At 37.3% G+C, this 18,528-nt stretch overlaps 1 protein-coding gene across 1 annotated transcript; it reads left to right on the top strand.

The window, feature by feature from the left end:
• Nucleotides 1-13,550: 13,550 nt before the first annotated feature.
• On the top strand, nt 13,551-15,906 carry LOC141637265 (uncharacterized). Its single transcript, XM_074446827.1, has 5 exons — nt 13,551-13,799; nt 13,893-14,400; nt 14,480-14,584; nt 15,136-15,562; nt 15,685-15,906. Exons 2-4 carry the CDS (start codon nt 14,350-14,352, stop codon nt 15,514-15,516), a joined length of 537 nt encoding a protein of 178 aa, XP_074302928.1. The 5' UTR covers nt 13,551-13,799; nt 13,893-14,349; the 3' UTR covers nt 15,517-15,562; nt 15,685-15,906.
• The last annotated feature ends 2,622 nt before the right edge of the window (nt 15,907-18,528 follow it).

Consider the following 18,528-nt stretch of genomic DNA (forward strand, 5'->3'; position numbering starts at 1 on the left):
TGCCTACATTCTCGGTCTTGATGTACCCACCAACTACACCGATAAACCCAATAATTTCGATGTGGACCTACTTTGGAGGGCTATTTCCGGGAGGAATTTTACCGGTCTAAAACAATGCTACACTTTCGCTATCCAACATCCGGTGATTCGACTCACCGAGCGCTTTATGGCCCGTACCATCAATGGGAGGTACGAACAAGATAGGTCTACTCTTATCGACCTAACTTTTCTTGAGTCCTATTTGAATGTTCGAGGGACGAGGCGCTATAACTTCAACACACCCCTTGAGATACTCACTAGGTTCAATGATTTTGCTCAAGGAACCACTCAACTCAAGACCTTCGTAATGGGAGGTCTAATTACTATTTTGGACAACAACCTTTGTCCCGGGTTCAATGCCCAAGGGACCTATATTCTTCTTGAAGGGAGGACTTTTATTGATGAGCACACCGTCTTCAATCATCACCGGTGGTGTAACTACACTCAAGACGGGAATGTAGAGTGGTACACCAAAGGATGCACTCCAATCATCCTAGAAGGTTGGAAGATATCGGGCATTGACCCAAGATTGAGCCCATACTCGCCTCCACCAAGTTACCTCCTTGATATCCAAATTCTAGACAATCCCCCTCAAAGGGAAGAACCACCCCGCCAAATACCTCGTGGGGGAATGGCAAGACCTTTTCGCCCGCCTTCCTATGTGCCTATCCCACCATACCCAATCCCTCATACCAAATTTGAGCCGAAAATCCCCAATACCCCGGGTATTAATGATTTGATGGCACTCATGAATAGAGTGGACCTCGGGGTACATAACAGGAGGGTCGACAACTACTTGGCCCTTTATCCCCAGTACTATAACATGGCTCAACAAGGGTATATTGACCCCAATGGTCCTAAGCCCTCTTGGGCGCAACCGGAGCAATTGTTCCCTAATCAAGGGAACCAAGCTTGGGATAGCCAAGGTGGAGGATACTCGGGTCAAGGAGGAGAATTTGACCAAGGAAGGTATTGGGGCCAGCCAAGAGGGTATGACCAAGCTGGGAGCTCTCATCAATACGGCTACCAAGATGAGGAGGATGACGAGTGAAAGAGGCCTACCTCACCACCTCCATTTGTATGATACCCATATCTCCCTCTCTCTTTTGTATATACATTGCATTTAGTGTAGTTTTCACATGCATTTGTATCATACTTCATTTGCATTAGTTAGTTCATATAGTATAGTTTGCATTGTAATATACCTCACATGATTAGATTAGTTTACATTGTATTTATCCCACATGACTCATGTAGATAGTAGCATATAGATTAGAATTCATGCATAGTTACTAATGGCCAAACCTATTCATTTCTACACTAGAAATAGTGTTTAAATCGGTTTGGGGAGGTTTGATCATAAGTGACCATAGTTTACTAGAAAACATGCATCATATAGTATAGTTTAGATTGCATTCATTTGTTATATATGTCATATAGAATTGCATTTAGTTAGAGCATGCATTCATTCATATCATATCATTGCATTTGTACTTTATTTCAAAAAATCAAAAATCCATAAACATGTATTTCCTTTTTATTCCCACTCCTACATGTACATTGAGGACAATGTCCAAAATAAAGTGGGGGAGGATGGGAATTTATATTCCAAAAATGCATAAAAATTGAAAAATTTCGAAAAATCACAAAAATATGTCCTTTAATTTCATAAGACAAAAACCCATAAAAATTGGAAAATTTCAAAAACCCAAAAACAAGTTAATTTCCTTTGTAGTGTAGACTTGTATATATTGTTGTATATATTGTATTTGTTCTATCCTTGTTCACATTGATCGACTACGCCACATCCGAGACATGAGGATATTGAAGACCGCATGGTATGATCTTTCCAATCTCCTTTTTCCTCTTTATGTTAATGACTATGTGCCATTATTTTTATTGATGCGGTATAACAATGTGAACTTAGGACTTGCATTTAGTTTATATGTCATATTAGTTGGTAGAATCATATGCATTAGGTTGTATATATGTTAGTTGCATCATGGCATGTAGTTTGCATGGTTAGAAAAATTTTACGAAACCGTCTACTTGGGAAGTTTGACAAGTGCATATAGGCCCTAATAGATGCTTTTTCTTCTTAAAACTTTGCTTGTTAGAATACTTGTAAAACACCCTAAGATGTGTCATGCTAGTATCCTTTGACCCATGGTTTAAGGCCTAGTCAAGAGTACCTTATGGTGTGATAACTCCTTGGCTACCGTTTATTCCAAGGTGACCCTTGAAACCATGCATCCATCCATCATCCATGTTCTACCACATTTTGTCATCAAAGGGAATGGGCACAAAAAAAAATCAATTTGAGTTCAATGAAATGAAAAGTGAAAGAAAGTTTGCAAAAACAATGCATCAAATGAAAAGAGGAGCAAAAATAGAACTCCTAAAGGTTCAAATATAAGCCACCCAAGGAAGGGTAAAGCAAAGAAGGTGAATAAAAATGAAGAGATAGAGAGAGAAAAAGCTCTAAAATTCATAAACCCTAATAAATCCCAAAAAAATCCCAAAAATATATTAAACCCTAAAATCCATAAACATGTCTCTCGATTGTTCGAATGTTGAACAATTTCCTCCTCTGATCTCTGGTAACTCTAAATCTAAAAGTTCTAAAGTGGGTACTACTTCGGTTGTACCGTCCTCTGATGCGTCCTCTGCTCCTGTGGTGTTAGGTGGGGGTCCGTCAGAGGAGGATACTGAGAAAACAAAAAGCGTGAATTCTATTGTTGGGGTTCAACCTTATGACCTGGATTCACTTCAGGCTAATGAACAGGAGTGGGTGGTTCAGCGTAGGAGAAAAGGGAAGAACCAGCTTGAAGTGATTGTGGAGGAACCCGATGCTCTGTTACGGTTCTCCTCAGAGGATGTCAAGGAGGAGATTGAGTTCTGGCAAAATTCGGTGTATTGCTTTATACTGGGTGCTAATCCGCCAGTAGAAGTAGTAGATGGCTTTATCAGGAGAATCTGGGCTCATCTTCCAATAGACAAGGTATCATTCCTTCCGAATGGAGTATTTTTGGTGAGATTTACCACTAGTGCTGCCAAAGATCGTGTCTTGCAACAAGGGCACTTCTTGTTCGACAATAAACCTTTTATTGTGCGTCCTTGGAGTCCTGATGTTGACCTCGTGAAGGAGGATGTCAAAGAGGTGCCAGTTTGGGTGAGATTAGAACAGCTTCCTCTGAAATTTTGGGGTAAGTGTCTTCCCAGAATTGCAGGCTTATTAGGGAAATATATTCAATGTGATGCGGCTACTAAGGACAAGACTAGGCTTGGATTTGCCCGAGTCATGGTGGAAGTTCCTTTTGGCAAGGCACTCCCTGATAAGATTAAGTTTCTAGATGAAGATGGTCATGTGGTTGTTATTAAGATTGTTTCTGAATGGAAACCAGTCCTTTGTACGTCGTGTAAAGGAGTTGGTCATGTTTCTGCAAGTTGCTGGAAAACTAAACAGCCACAGGCTCCTAAACCCAAGGCTCCAAAGGAGGTAGTTAAGCAATGGAGACCTAAAGCTCGACCACCAGTTGAGCCTGTTGTTCCAGTGCCTGCCACTGAGGAGTCAGGATTAGTTACTCCTTTTGAAAAGCCTAACCAGTTCCAGGTGACTTGGGGAACGAATGGGAAGTACCATATGGCTCAAACCCCTGCAAAGAGAATTATCAGATTCAGTAGACATGAGTTGATGGACAAAGGGTATAGTTCTATCAAGTTTGGTAAGGACACTTTCCTTGAGTCCCTTAACACTCCTGCTCCTTCTGTTGGAATTGGTGTGGTTGCTGGAAATGGTAGTGCATTACCTCCCTCTGGGGGTAATGTATAATTTTGGATTTTGGAACATTAGGGGACTCAATAGCCCAACCAAGCAGAATACTATTAAATGGTTTTTACACCATCATCAAATTGGGTTATTTGGTCTCCTTGAGACAAAGGTGAAGCCTTTGTCTCTAAATAGTGTGCGTAATAATATTTGTGCTAATTGGTGAGTCTCTACTAATACATCTTATCACAAAGGAGGTCGAGTTTGGGTTTTGTGGCAACCTTCTATGTTTTCTGTTAATTTTTTAGATAACACTGCTCAATCTATTCACATGGAGGTTAAGGATTTAGGCACTGGTTTTCAGTTTAAGTGTACTATGGTGTATGCCTTTAATGATTTGAATGAAAGGAAAACTTTGTGGTCTAGACTGTGTAGTTATAATAGAGATGTTAAGGGGCCTTGGGTTATTTGTGGTGATTTCAATACTGTCTTGGTTCCTTCTGAGAGGTTAGGAGGTAATTCAACTTATGAGGAAATGGATGATTTTCATCAGTGTGTTGCTGAGTGTGGGGTGACTGACTGCTCTTCCATAGGTTCTCTGTATACATGGTCTAATAAACAAGAGCCTTCCTCTAGAGGTTTTAGTAGATTGGATAGAGTTTTGGTGAATGAAGGTTGGATTAGAAGTAATGAAAGTTCTTATGCTCACTTCTATACTGAAGGTGTTTTTGATCACACTCCCTGTGTGATATAAGAACATAGTAATGCTTTTAAACCAAGGAGAAGTTTCAAGTATTATAACATGTGGAGTAAAGCTGAGGATTTTAAGGAGTGTGTGAAGGAAGTATGGGATACTAGCTGGCATGGTACTTTGATGTTTCAGCTGGTTAAGAGGTTGAAGTCCTTAAAATGGCCTCTAAAGAAGCTTAACAAGGAAAATTTTGATGATGTTGTTAACAATGCTACTAGGGCTAAAATGAACCTTGAGTTTATTCAATTAAAACTCAGGAATGATCCTTCTAATGCTGCACTTATAGTTCAAGAGATGGAAGCTAATAGTAGTGTAAGATTTCTGGAGTTTGCCTGTTCTGAGTTCCTGCTGCAAAAATCAAAGGCTATATGGGTTGATAAAGGTGATGACAATACAAAATACTTTCATAGTGTTATTAAGGGGAGGCAGATCAGGAATAAGGTTATCAAAATTGAGGATACTCAGGGGGTAAAGTGTGAAGATCATCAGCAAATCCAGAAAGCTTTCTTAAATTTTTATACTAAATTGCTGGGTACCTCTGAGGAAGTCTTGAATATTAGTCACAGAGTGGTTAAGATAGGGAAGGTGTGTACTGCTGAGCACAAACAGTTGCTATTGAAGCCTGTCACTAATGATGAAATTAAGAAGGCTATGTTTTCTATTCCTAACCATAAGGCAGCAGGGCTAGATGGTTATTCTAGTGCCTTCTTCAAAGATGCCTGGGAAGTTGTGGGGGAGGATGTGTGTCTTGCTATTAAGGATTTCTTCCAAACTAGTAAATTACTTAAACAGTTAAACCATACCCTCATTTCTCTAATACCTAAGTGTGCAATGCCTCAGAATGTTACTCAGTTTCGTCCAATCTCCTGTTGCAATGTTGTGTACAAGTGTATTTCTAAGCTTTTGTGTGCAAGACTTTCTGAGGTGCTGCCTGAGTTGATCAGTGATAGTCAAGGTGGTTTCATTAAGGGAAGGAGCATTGTGGAAAACATTCTTATATGCTAGGATATTGTCAGGCTTTACAATAGGAAATCAGTCTCCCCTAGATTTCTTATGAAAGTTGATCTGATGAAAGCATATGATTCAGTCAGCTGGGACTTTTTAGAGGAGATGCTGGTTTCTTTGGAGTTCCCTACCCACTTTATATCCTTGATAATGGAATGTGTTAGGACTGCAAGTTACTCTTTGGTTCTGAATGGAGATGTATTTGGCTTCTTTAATGGCAAGAAAGGATCAAGGCAAGGGGATCCATTGTCTCCTCTCTTGTTTACTATTTTTATGGAGTACTTGAGCAGGATTCTGGGTTATGTTACAGAAAATATGGGATTCAAATATCACCCTATGTGTGGCAAACTCAAATTGTCACACTTGATGTTTGCAGATGACTTGCTCTTTTTCAGTAAGGGTGATGTGGGTTCTATCATGGTCATACTAAGAGCTTTTGCTACTTTTTCTAGGGCTTCTGGTTTACATATAAGCCCTCCCAAGACCAATGCTTATTTTAATGGGGTCCCTGGGGGAGTTAAGGAGGATATATTGCTTGCCACTGGAATTCAGGAAGGGCAACTCCCATTTTAGTATCTTGGAGTGCCTATTACAGCTGGTAGGTTAACAAAAGCTCAAGGTCAAATTTTGGTTGAGAAGATTACTGCAAGAATTGTAAGTTTTGGATCCAGACACCTGTCTTATTCAGGGAGGTTAGTACTTGTTAATTCAGTATTGACCTCTTTATACTCTTATTGGATGAACATCTTTGTTATTCCTAAGGGTGTCTTGCATAGGTTGAACTCCATCTGTCGAAACTATTTGTGGGATGGCAGTGTTGATCACCTGAGAGTACCCCCTGTCAGTTGGGCTAAGATCTGTTCACCAAAAAAGGAGGGTGGTCTGGGTTTAAGGGATAGTTTTGTGTGGAATGTAGCTGCTATGGGTAAGTTAGTCTGGTGGAACTACTTTAATCCTGATAAGCTATAGGTGAAATGGATCAGCCATATTTATTTAAAAGGCAGATGCTGGACTGAGTATGTACCCAGTGGTGATATCAGTTGGGGGTGGAGATCAGTTTGCAGAGTTCGTGATAAACTCAGTTCTGGTTACAGTCAGGGTCACTGGTTACCTGATGCTAAGGGGTATATTGTGAAGAGTGGTTATGAGATGTTGAGAGTGAAGTATCATCCTGTTGATTGGCATAGTATTGTGTGGAACAAGATGGAAATTCCTAAGCATAAATTCATCTGTTGGCTTATTGCGAAGAAGTGTGAGGTAAAAATGAAGTCTGTTTGGTTTGGGTATTGCTCCTGATGCTGTTTGCTTGCTATGTGGGAATGCTGATGAGACACATGTGCATTTATTTCAGCAGTGCCTGTATAGCAGAACTATCTTGTTGGAAATGGCTCGTTTGTGCCATGTACTCCTCCCATCTACTGATATTCTTAGATGGATCTGGTTGCAGAAATGGTCTAAGCATAGAAGAGGTGTTCTACTTTGTGCTTTCATGGCTTGTTTGTACTTCATTTGGTTGCAGCGAAATAGAGCAAGGGTGGAGCACTCCCTGGTCAGGCCTGCTGAGGTAGTTAGGTTGGCTAGGAATGTTACTAAGATGAGAATTTGTACTTTCCAGAACCAAATGGATATCCTTGATAGGCAATGGTTAAAAAGTATTGATGTTTGTAAATAGAGGCTTGTCTCTATCAAATTGGCTTAGTTTGTAAAACTGTTAGGTTGTATTACCTAAGTTTGTGCTTAACACTACAAGAGTGCATACATTTAATGGCATTTATCTAATGGCAAAAGAACAAACGTCATCTTAGTTATACTTAAGGTGGCATTTAGTATGGCAAATGATATAAATGCCGTCATAACTTATTTTTTGTCTCCGCGCGCTTTGTAGTCTATTTGCCGCTCTTTTCCCTTATTACCTTTTAGACATTTCATTACCCAAATCCAAATAGAAAAAAAAAATCAAAAAAAAACAAAAACGCTGAAGAGAACTCAATTCCTCCCAAATACACCAAAACGGCAAAACCCTAACAACATATCCCGATCGGAGCTCTTCAATCCAGTTCGTGCAGGTTTGCTTTACCTTTCTTCCTCTTTTTATATCATATGCCATCTACTTTCCCAATTATTTGAACATTTTTGTGATATATTAGTTATTTGATTGATTCCAGTTGTTGCATTTTTTAATTTTTTGTCGATTTCTATAGTTTTTTTATCATTCTATATATGACAAGATCATGGAATTAGTTGATGTTCAAGAGCTTGCTGTAAGCTAAGTAAAATTCATTAGTTTTTTCCATTCCTGACCAACTTTCTCTCTAATTCTTCTTTTAGCTTCAATTTTAGTTCATATTTGCTAATACAATCATATTTCACTTGTGTTTCATTGTTTTAGCAATAATGTCATCTGATATCTGTCAAACTAAAAGTATTTCTGATATATGTTTTGGGAAAGTTTTAATTTTTGTTGTAAAATCTGGAATTTTGGAGTTACCCATATTGAAATTTGTTGAAACAAAGTGTTTTGGGGATGATTTGTGATGTGGGTCTGATTGTTTTGCTAGAAATTAGAATTGTTGTTGTTGTCGTTGAAATTGTTGTTAAGGGTTGAGGTTTTTTTTGAGTAAAGGGTAATATAAGGACCTAAACTAACTTAAATTTTCCACTTAAGGAACTCAACAATAAAATTTTCTGTTAAGGACCCAATCCTAATTTCCGCCAACTTTTCTTTAAGCATATGCTGTGTATCTGTGTGACTGTATGACTATTTTCGTTGTATGAAAAAGGATTTCATTATAAAAACTCTGCCTTGCATTTAATAATGCAATGAAGCTCCACGTCATAGTCTCACTAATATATCTTTTCCTTCATTTTAATTCAATTATATCTATTTCGCCTCAATTAACCAAGCCTTCTTATCAATCCTTGGAGAAAAATCTCCTAATCAAAGAGAAACACAATCTTTTTTCTAACGACGAGTTGTTTTTAATGAAGATGCTTTCAAATATAATACTGAACGATCCATTATCTTTTGAATTTCTGGAAGAGAAGGTTTATTTTTTCGTCAGCCAAAGTTGTATTGGCCACAACAATGAATCAACGTAGGAACCTATGGTGTGGTGCTGCATAAGTTTTCGGTATATCACGGCTTGTTTTCAATATCCTATACAAGATTTATCATCTTATTTGCGAATGTATTGTGATTAGTTTAACACCAGTCAAGCGTCGTTCCATTTTTTCCCAAATAACTACTGGACTGAAGAGAAATTATCTATCAATTTCTAGGAAAGTGATGAACCAGTTTTATAAGTTTTGATTAGTTTTTTATTAAATGAGAAGTATAAGATTAGTGCGGTTGAGTTTAACGGAAACTGTTAAAAATTTGGGTTGAGTGTCTTAACTGGAAAATTTAATAGTTGAGGTCCTTAACGGAAAAATAAAAGATAGTTGAGGTCCTTAATTTACCGTTTACTCGGATTTTTTTGGTTGGAAATTTGTAGTAGGCTGTGACTGTGGGTTGTTGTCGTTGAGATCGTTTTTTTTTTTTTTTTTTTGTTTATAAAGTCTTTCTGAAATTATATGGCTTGTTAGGCTGTGTCTAAATCACCAAAGAAAGCTGCTTGAGAGTGATTTTTAGTGATTTGTGTATGTAAGCTAGTTAGATTTTCGGAATAGGTAGTATGGTTCTTAGTTCGGTATGATATGGGTTATCTTATTTTAATTTGGGTCGATTTTTGATTGAATCTCATCTTTTGTCGTTCTCTGAAGTTTGTTTTATAAATCGAACTTCAATGATATATGAACTTCAGGTCTCTTCTGAGTTCACTGTTTTTCTGCAATTTTGCTGGCAAATTTAGGACATTGTCTTTTGTTTATAAGGTATTAATGGAAGAGGGTCGCGTCTGCTCTTTATTAAGGAGACTCACTTTATAATGAAATGTTTGTTAAATGAAATATTTAGACTTATATAATGAAATTTTTGTTAAATGAAATATTCAGAACTTATCAAGATCATGGATGGTAGAAATCGCAAATGGATTGCTAGTGACAATTGGCATGAGTATTTAACTGGGGTTTCCGATTTTCTGAATTTCGCCTTTAGCAAAGATAAGGACGGGGAGGTACCTTGTCCATGTACCAAATGTTTAAATCGCTTTACTTTATACAAGGTTCATATGTATGACCACCTTGTGATAAACAGAATGATGGTCAATTATGAGGTTTGGTATTGTCATGGTGAATCATTGTCTAACAAAGTTTCTGAAACAAACAGTCAAACTATTGACGAACCTAACAATGGTAATGAAAATGTTAATGGTGGGTGTAATGAGGATACAATGAGATTATTATCTGACATTATAAGAGCTTCTAACTTGACACAAAATATTGTTGAAGAAAGTGGTGGTGTTCAAGAAAGTATAAATACAATCAATGATAATCAAGATGGGTTAGGGAGACCTAATATTGTTGGTTGTCAGGCTGAAATAGAAAAATACAATATGTTCATCAAAGATGTTGATAGAGAGCTTTATCCCGGGTGTAATAAGTTTAACCGATTATCAGTTTTGCTACAATTATACAACATTAAGTGCAGATTTGGTTGGTCTAATACATCTTTCGATGCCTTAGTTAAACTACTTAAAGAAGCTTTTCCTAAGGGTGAGACTTTACCTAATTCTTTCAGTGAATGTAAAAAGATTATCGATGGATTAGGTCTCTCATGTGTAAATATTGATGCGTGTCCAAATGATTTCCAGAGTTTGCCCTTGAACCTCGTAACGTTAGGTTGGGGCTATCAAGTGATGGTTTTAATCCGTTTGGTAGAATGGATAGTACTCATAGCATTTGGCCAGTTATTTTAATTCCTTATAACTTACCTCCGTGGTTATGCATGAGGAAAGAAAACTTCCTTTTGTCATTGATCATTCCAGGCCCAAAATCACCTGGAAATAATATTGATGTGTACTTGCAACCTCTTATAGAAGAATTGGTAAACTTGTGGGAGAATGGAATACCTACATTTGATTCCTCAGCCCAGGAAGTCTTTCAAATGCGGGCATCACTATGTTGGACAATTAATGATTATCCTGCTCTAGGAAACTTGTCTGGTTGGAACATACATGGTAAGTTTGGTTGTGTTTCATGCAATACAAGTTATTGTGCAAAAAGGTTAAAGCATGGTAAGAAGTTTTCTTATATGGATCATCAGCGATTTGTTGATGATGTCACAAAACTCAAACCACCTTCTGGATCTGAACTGTTAGAGCAACTAAAAGATATTAATTTTACTTTTGGAAAACTTAGTGATCCACCTACGGGGGTGATTGATTGTACATGGAAAAAGAAGAGTATATTTTTCAAACATCCTTACTGGGAGTTTAATTCAGTGCGTCATAATCTTGATGTCATGCATATCAAAAAAAATGTGTGTGACAACATCATATACACACTGCTGAATTTTGAAAAGAAATCGAAAGACAACTTGAGTGCTAGAAAGGACCTTAAACTTCTTGGAATTAGGAAAAAATTATGGCCACAATTGCGAGGGCGAAGAACATTTTTGCCACCAGCTCCTTATTCCTTGACTAAAGAGGGTAAAAAGTGTTTTTTAAAGGTCTTGAAAAGGGTCAAATTTCCGGATGGGTACGCCTCTAACATATCGCGATGCATCCATAAGAATAACACTTTGTGTGGACTTAAAAGTCATGATTGTCATGTCCTTATGCAATGTCTTCTTCCGGTTGCTTTGAGAGGAAATCTAAATGACAAAGTTACATCAACTTTGATTGAGCTATGTACCATATTTAGAGTGCTCTGTGGGAAAACGCTACACATCCATGAGCTCGATCTACTTCAAGGAAAGGTTGCCAAAATTCTTTGTTCTTTGGAGAAGATATTTTTGCCTTCTTTTTTCACGGTTAGCGTTCACTTAGTTATTCACTTAATTCATGAAGCTAGAGTAAGTGGGCCAGTGCATTACCGTTGGATGTATCCAATTGACAGGTACTTAAAAACCTTGAAGTCTTATGTTCGAAACCAGGCTCGACCAGAAGGTTCCATTGCAAAGGCTTACCTTGCTGATGAGTGTCTCATCTTTTGCTCAAGATATCTAAAAGGAGTAGAGCCAAAAAGTTATCCTCGTAATACTGCTGATAACGTGGAAGGTTACAGCAATGAACAGGGGACATGTTTGTTTCCTCCTGAAGGGAAACCATATGGAAGTATACTTGGATTTAGAATAGAAGGAAAAATGTGGAAGCAAGCACATCGTTACGTGTTGTTCAATTGTGATGATACAAATCTTAATGCTCTAAAGAAGTAAGTAAAATTATTTTTTTTAGCAAATATCAGAATGTTTAACATTAATAAGTTGGGATATGATTAATATTTTTTTTCTAATGCTAGGGATCATATGGCACACATTAGTAGAATAACCCGTCGAAGGCGTCCATCACACCGTGAAAAAGAGCTGCTTCATAGTGAAAATTTTAGTGATTGGCTAAGGGATTATGTATGTGCTATTAACCAATATTAGTTTTAACATAGTTCTAAGCATTTTATTTGGTTAGATATAATCTGATATATTTTTTATATTAATTTTGTAGGTTAACGATCCTAGCAATGAGGCAGATCATCGACTTACTAGTTACATTAAGACCCTTGCAAGAGGCCCAAATTTTATTGCAAGAAGGTTTCAGGCGTTTGATGTAAAAAATGGATTTCGGTTTAGAAGTAAAGAGTATGAGCAGGATATGACAACTCAAAATAGCGGTTTAATGGTTGTTGCAAAAACACAGAGCTATGCTAGCTCTAGTGACTCGCGTCCCATAATGGGAGATGTGACTTACTTTGGTCGTGTTAGTGACATTGTCGAGTTGGATTATTACGGAGATTTTAAGGTTGTTTTGCTGGCATGTGATTGGGTGGATGTAGTGAGTGGAAGAGGAATAAAAAGAGATAGATTGGGTTGCACACTAGTTAGCTTTCAACATCTTATACACACTGGAAGTCGTCTAACTGATGATCCTTTTGTTTTCCCATCTCAAGTCCAACAAGTTATTTTCGTTGAGGATGGTATAGAGCCACATTGGTGTGTTCCGATTCCGATGAAACGTAGGGATACTTTTGACATAGAAGAGGATGACTATCAAGATGTTGGGTTGTTTATGAATAATGATTTTGATATGGTTGACTTGGAAGTTGATTTAAATGTTGAAATGGACGAGCCTTCAACATCTAACTTTGAAGGGTTGTATGTAAATGATGACCAAATGGGAGATGCAGATGATGAGGACGGAAATATGCTTAATTAAATGACGATCAAATAGGACATGATATTTTAGTTATGATATAATGTGCAATTTTTTTTCCTGGCAACTAATGTTCAAATTGTTGGTGAAATGAATGTGTGTTGATTTTGTCACCAAATGTGTGCTGGTTTTCTTCTTTTATTTCCATACGCATTTATATGACTTTTGATATAAATATGTTGGTAGATTTTTTTCATCTGTTTCAATGTGTGCAGTGATTTTCCTCTCTTGATTGTATTGGACAATCTTGACATTTCTCTACGTATAAGTTGATGTTTTTGCGTATGTTACTGTTTCTTTTTATTCAGGTGTATCATATTGCTTTCAATGGTGAGAAAACGTCCTCGTACCGTAACTGTCCAAGTTCTTGGTGATGATATTACACATGTTCAGACTCGACGACCACCACCTGACTCTCTTCAAGCTCCCGAAAATGAAGCTTCCCATCCTGATGTCAACTATGATAACGAAGGGTATTTTGTAGACACGACTCTAGAAGGTGAAAATGTTGAAGGTAAGAGGACGTACCCTTTCTTCATCACCATTTTTATTTTAAGCATCAGAATGTTAATGTAGTAATGTAGTAGAGAATATATTTGAATACATACTGAACAACTATTGTATTAGAGTATTTGCCTGATTTATTTTCTCTCTTTTTATCTTTAAAGATCATTCTCAATCAGTAACCACTAAGGTAACTACTAAGCATAGGGGACCAACTATGATGTCCCATATATGGAATTTACCTAAGAACAAAAGGGCAAAGGTTGACTGGAACAGCTATTGGCAGCCAGTGGGGGGTGAACGATCTCAGCTTGCACATTTCATTGGTACAATGGCTCGGACCCCTGCTCTATGCTCGTTGAGTTATCCACCTGATTGGAGACTAGTTCCAAAAGAGAAAAAGGACGAACTTCTTCAAATTGTGAAGGTGACTTTTACGAATATTTTAAGTAAAAAGGCTTATTGCTAGTATGAAATATATTTTCCTTATTATATTGGTATATTTTTTCAAATTGTACAGTCCAAATATATTATTCCAAATGATGAAGCTGCAAAGTATGTGCTACAATCAATGGGAAGAAAATGGAGTAATTTCAAGGCTGAACATAAAAATGACGACTACGAACCAAATCGTGGAAATGTAAGCAATGTTCTTAATGCTAAGCCTGGTAATATACCACGAGACCAATGGATTTCATTAGTTACTTATTGGACTTCAGCAAAAGGGAAGGTATGATTTGAATTTCTAACTTTGTTTATTTTTGTAAGAAGGTTATAGTAGCAATCTAACATTAACGAGTTGTGTTACTAACATTGTATACCATATAGTGAGTGCCGTGGCAGACACACCTTGGATCGAAAAGTAATGAATGCTAAACTTCTCATATTTTTGCCTTCTAATATGTTTAGCTTAATACTTTGATTAAAATGGGCAGGAACGGAGTGTTATAAATAGACAAAGTCGTGCGTGCCAGGTTATGGCACACACAGCTGGGTCAAAAAGTTTTGCTTGCGTTATTGAAGAACAGGTGTGTGATTTTTTTTTTTGGTCAAAGTTTATTACCTTAAAATAGCGGTTATTTATCATATGAATTTATTTTTTATTAGACTGTTGATGGAGTACCACCATCCCGAGCTCATGTATTCTTGGAGACTCATAAAGACCGGAAGACTGAACCTGCTGCAATGGATGAAAAATCAAAGCAAGCGGTGGTAAGAACCATGTTCAACTCTTAATTTAATTAAGAGTATCTTTGATTAGATATGAATTATGATCTGATTTGTGTGAACTCCCCACACCAAGAACTCCATTTTCCATAAATTCTGATGGGAGTGGTCAGATAGGATAGAGTTGGCCTTGTAGCTTGAAGTGCTTAAAAGCATATTTTGAATGAATTCAGGAAGTTGTTTTTGCTGGTGCTTAATGTAAATAGGTAATTAAAGAACTCTCGACCAATCCCCATCCCGGGATTTTGCTTGTGATTCCATCATTTGACTAAATAGATTCTATACTTCACTTTTGTAGGTGGTATAGAAGTGTCTGTCCGGGTTCTTAACCTGACTACTATTACTATTACATATACATAGAGATTAAAGTACAGGACCTGATGGCTCAGCATCCATCATCCCCATCATGGTCTTGTAGTAGAACTCCATCATACAATGAAGACCAAGTTTATTTTAATTTTAGTGTAGCTGTGCGCTGTGAAAGCCACAACAATTTCTTGCCACTGAAATGTATACTTTATTTTGGTTGTGTTTAGGATATGATCAATGAGAAACTAAATGATATGCCCAACAATAAAGAGGTCACAAATGGGGCTGTTGCTTGGAACGGAGATATCTACTCTCAAGTGATCAACGAAATTATAGGCCCGGAGAGAAAAGGTCGAGTTCGAGGCCTTGGTAAAGGCCCGACATCTCTTCCATCTATAACTTGCAATGTTAACACGGAGGAATCTTATGGTGATCACACTATATGTAACAAAAAAATCGAGTTTTTGGAGTGTGAGCTGAAAAAAGTGAATGATAAATGTGTGAAGATACAAGAGGACAATATCGAAGTGCAAAGAAAAATGCAAGAGGATTTAGCCATGCTACATATGGCCTTATTTGGTAGAGATATCCTTAGTCACGCTACATAGGCGTCGCAATCTCTCACTTGTTTCATACGAATGGCCATAAGAAATAGTAAGTCTTCTTCCTTCATTTTTTTTACGCAAACACAATAATCTCTATATTGGTCCAATGTATCTATTCTCATGTAAATTTTACAAGTACTGTGACATATTTGGCTGATTTCCTTTGTCCAGGTCAGATTGTAGGAGAAAGATGTATGGCATTTTGGTTTTCACAAAGCTTTATAGTCAAATTTAGAAGAAATAGATGTGCTGCGTGTGGTGCGAGATCTAGGCTGTTAAATTGAAGTTTTTGTGAATGTTCTAATAGCGTTGTAAACCGCAGCATTTGTAACTTTTGGATGATACTAATTTAGGTTTAAGTTATATCTTTTGGAAAAATTCAGGGAAGCTGATAAAAGCTTTTGTAAGCACAAATTTTATATTCAATATATATATATATATGTGCTATTATTTTATACATTTTGTCCTTTTTTTAAGTAGTTACATACGTTTATTTTATACAAAAAAATACCAATGCAAAAAAAAAATGGCACGCGTATCAATGAACTAAATGGGAAAATGGGTGGGCCTCGAAATTTGTTGAAAAGGCTTAGAGGGCGGTTATGCAAGCTTTTACCAGCATATAAATAAATGCCACAATAACTTTTAGCGACATTGCATCTAGTGGCATTTAATCAAACGCCGCTATCACCTTTCGCGGCATTTATATATGCCGCCTTAATAAAAAATAAACGCCGTTATAGCTATGCCTTGTTGTAGTGTAATGAAATTCTTACATTTCGCCAAAAAAAAAAAAAAAAAATATAAGCCACCCTCACTACATATGGGGTGACTTTGAAAATGTTCAAAAGAAAATGCAAAAAATTGTCAAGTGTTGAATTGCCAAAAATCAAAAGAAATGGCAAGAAAGTGTTCTCAAATGTTGTATGCCACAAGAAATTGGGGGGAAAAACAAAAATGAAAGCAAACTCCCAAAGTGAAACTCAAATGTCTATTGATCCCTCTATCCATCGTATCCATTTTTGTGCATGGTAGAGAGGGGACGACCCTTCTTCTTGTCTAGGCAAGAGGGGGAATTCCGCGATCCTCCAGTGTTTCTAACACCATAGGGAGTCTATTCTTGACAAAAGCATTTAACGATTGAGGACAAAGGTACCCTAGCTTGACACAACTTAGAGGTGATTTATTGGTATCCTTCTAGGCTTAGTAGTTTGAAGAAATTCCATCTATGAAGGAATGTGTACCCTTGAATTGCTTCCCTTATAGATAATTTCCGCCACTTAGATGAGGAAAGTGGCTATTCTTTTATAGATGCATCCATTACTTGTTTTGTGTGCTTTAATGTTTGGATGTGTCGCCATTTTGGGCAAGACCCACCTTGCCTTGAAAGAAGGCATCCTACCTCATGGTTGTCTTGTTGTGAGTTGAAGGGGTGGAGTGAGACCCGCTAATTGTCTCATATCGGTTATATTAGTAGGATAGTTTAAATAAAGGTCTAGTTTTTGTCACCTCTTTACTCGGGACGAGTAAAGGTTCGGTTTGGGGATATTTGATGTGAACATTATTTGAGCATATTTAGTCCCCTAATTGAGCCTATTTGGCATACTATTATAACATTCTATGGCCATTTTATCCGTCAAAACCTCCCTATTTGCTCTTCTATCGCATTTCATATGTTTTGTAGGAAAGAAGACAATAAGGCGGAAATTCCAATTTTTCGTGCATATTCGGAAGATATTTGACGATGTTTGATGGACTAGTATGAAGAGGAAGCAAGAACTAAAGACCAATCCCATAAGAATAAAAAGGAAGTGGAGAAATAAGACGCTGTCACAGAAGACGAGCGGATTCCCACGAAGACGCCCGTCTTGCAGTGACAACCCGTGCGTCCCAACAATCAAGACGCCCGGATTCCCCCAGAGAATCCGAGCGGATTCTCATGAAGACGCCCGGGAACCACCTCAACAATCCACCCGTCTTCCCCCTCGGACGCCCGGATTCCCTTACAACAAACTTTCGTTTCTTCAAGCTCCGTGAAAGATGCCCATCCTTCTAAAAAGACTAGCGTTTCCCTGCTCTAAACTCAGACGTGTAATTACTAATTTAGCCTTAGTTAACCTAATGAATTCCTACTATAAATACCCCACTTGTAAATAATCAAAGAGGGGATCCTTTTATCAATTATCAATAGAATCAAGTTTCCTTAGATTAAATCAAGCTTTCCTAGATTAGATTAGGAGTAGATTAGAATAGATTAATCTCAATCTTTCCACAAATCTCACATTAATCTCTCCTTAATTATTGTTCAAGTTTATTATTTCAAGTTCATCACTTTTGGGTAATTGAAGATTATTAGGTTATTATTGAAGGATTGACAACCCTTCATCAATCAATCAAGTTTCTTCTATTATTCTTTGCTTTATTATTTGGATCATCTCAAGTTTGGTATAATTCCTTTACTCTTTACTCTTTATTGTTCATTTCCTCATTCTCTTATCATGTTTACACTTGTTGTTATATTTGACACCATTAATGACATGTTCTCCATGATAATGAGTTAGTAGTCTTTTAGCTAGGATTAGTGGGTAATTAAGGGAAACCAACATGGGATTGATTAATGCTTAATCTAATATGTTTTCATGATCAAATTGCTTGCTTGTTGTGATGTCAACTTTATGCGCATGTTATGTTTGATGAAATGCTAAGACTATGAATCCTTGCATTTTTACCATCTCTTATCTACTCAACTTGACTTGTAAGATATAAACCAACTCGAGTCTTGTTAGACCATGCATAGAAGTTGAATAGGAGGAAAGTAAGTCGACTTGTAGGTGTTGTACAATCTAATCGATTCGGCTCCGGGACCCAACTCTTCCTATGAACCGTAAGACATAAACCAACTCGGTTCCTCCACAACATTAATTGCTTGAAACTTTGTAAACATGTTTGTATGATCAACACCATGGATCCCCCTATGACCCCATGACATCCTAGCACTTTTAATCAACTGTTTAC

The sequence above is a fragment of the Silene latifolia genome, unplaced genomic scaffold, assembly GCF_048544455.1.
Source record: "Silene latifolia isolate original U9 population unplaced genomic scaffold, ASM4854445v1 chrun_scaffold_16, whole genome shotgun sequence".
NCBI classification, from domain to species: Eukaryota; Viridiplantae; Streptophyta; class Magnoliopsida; order Caryophyllales; family Caryophyllaceae; genus Silene; species Silene latifolia.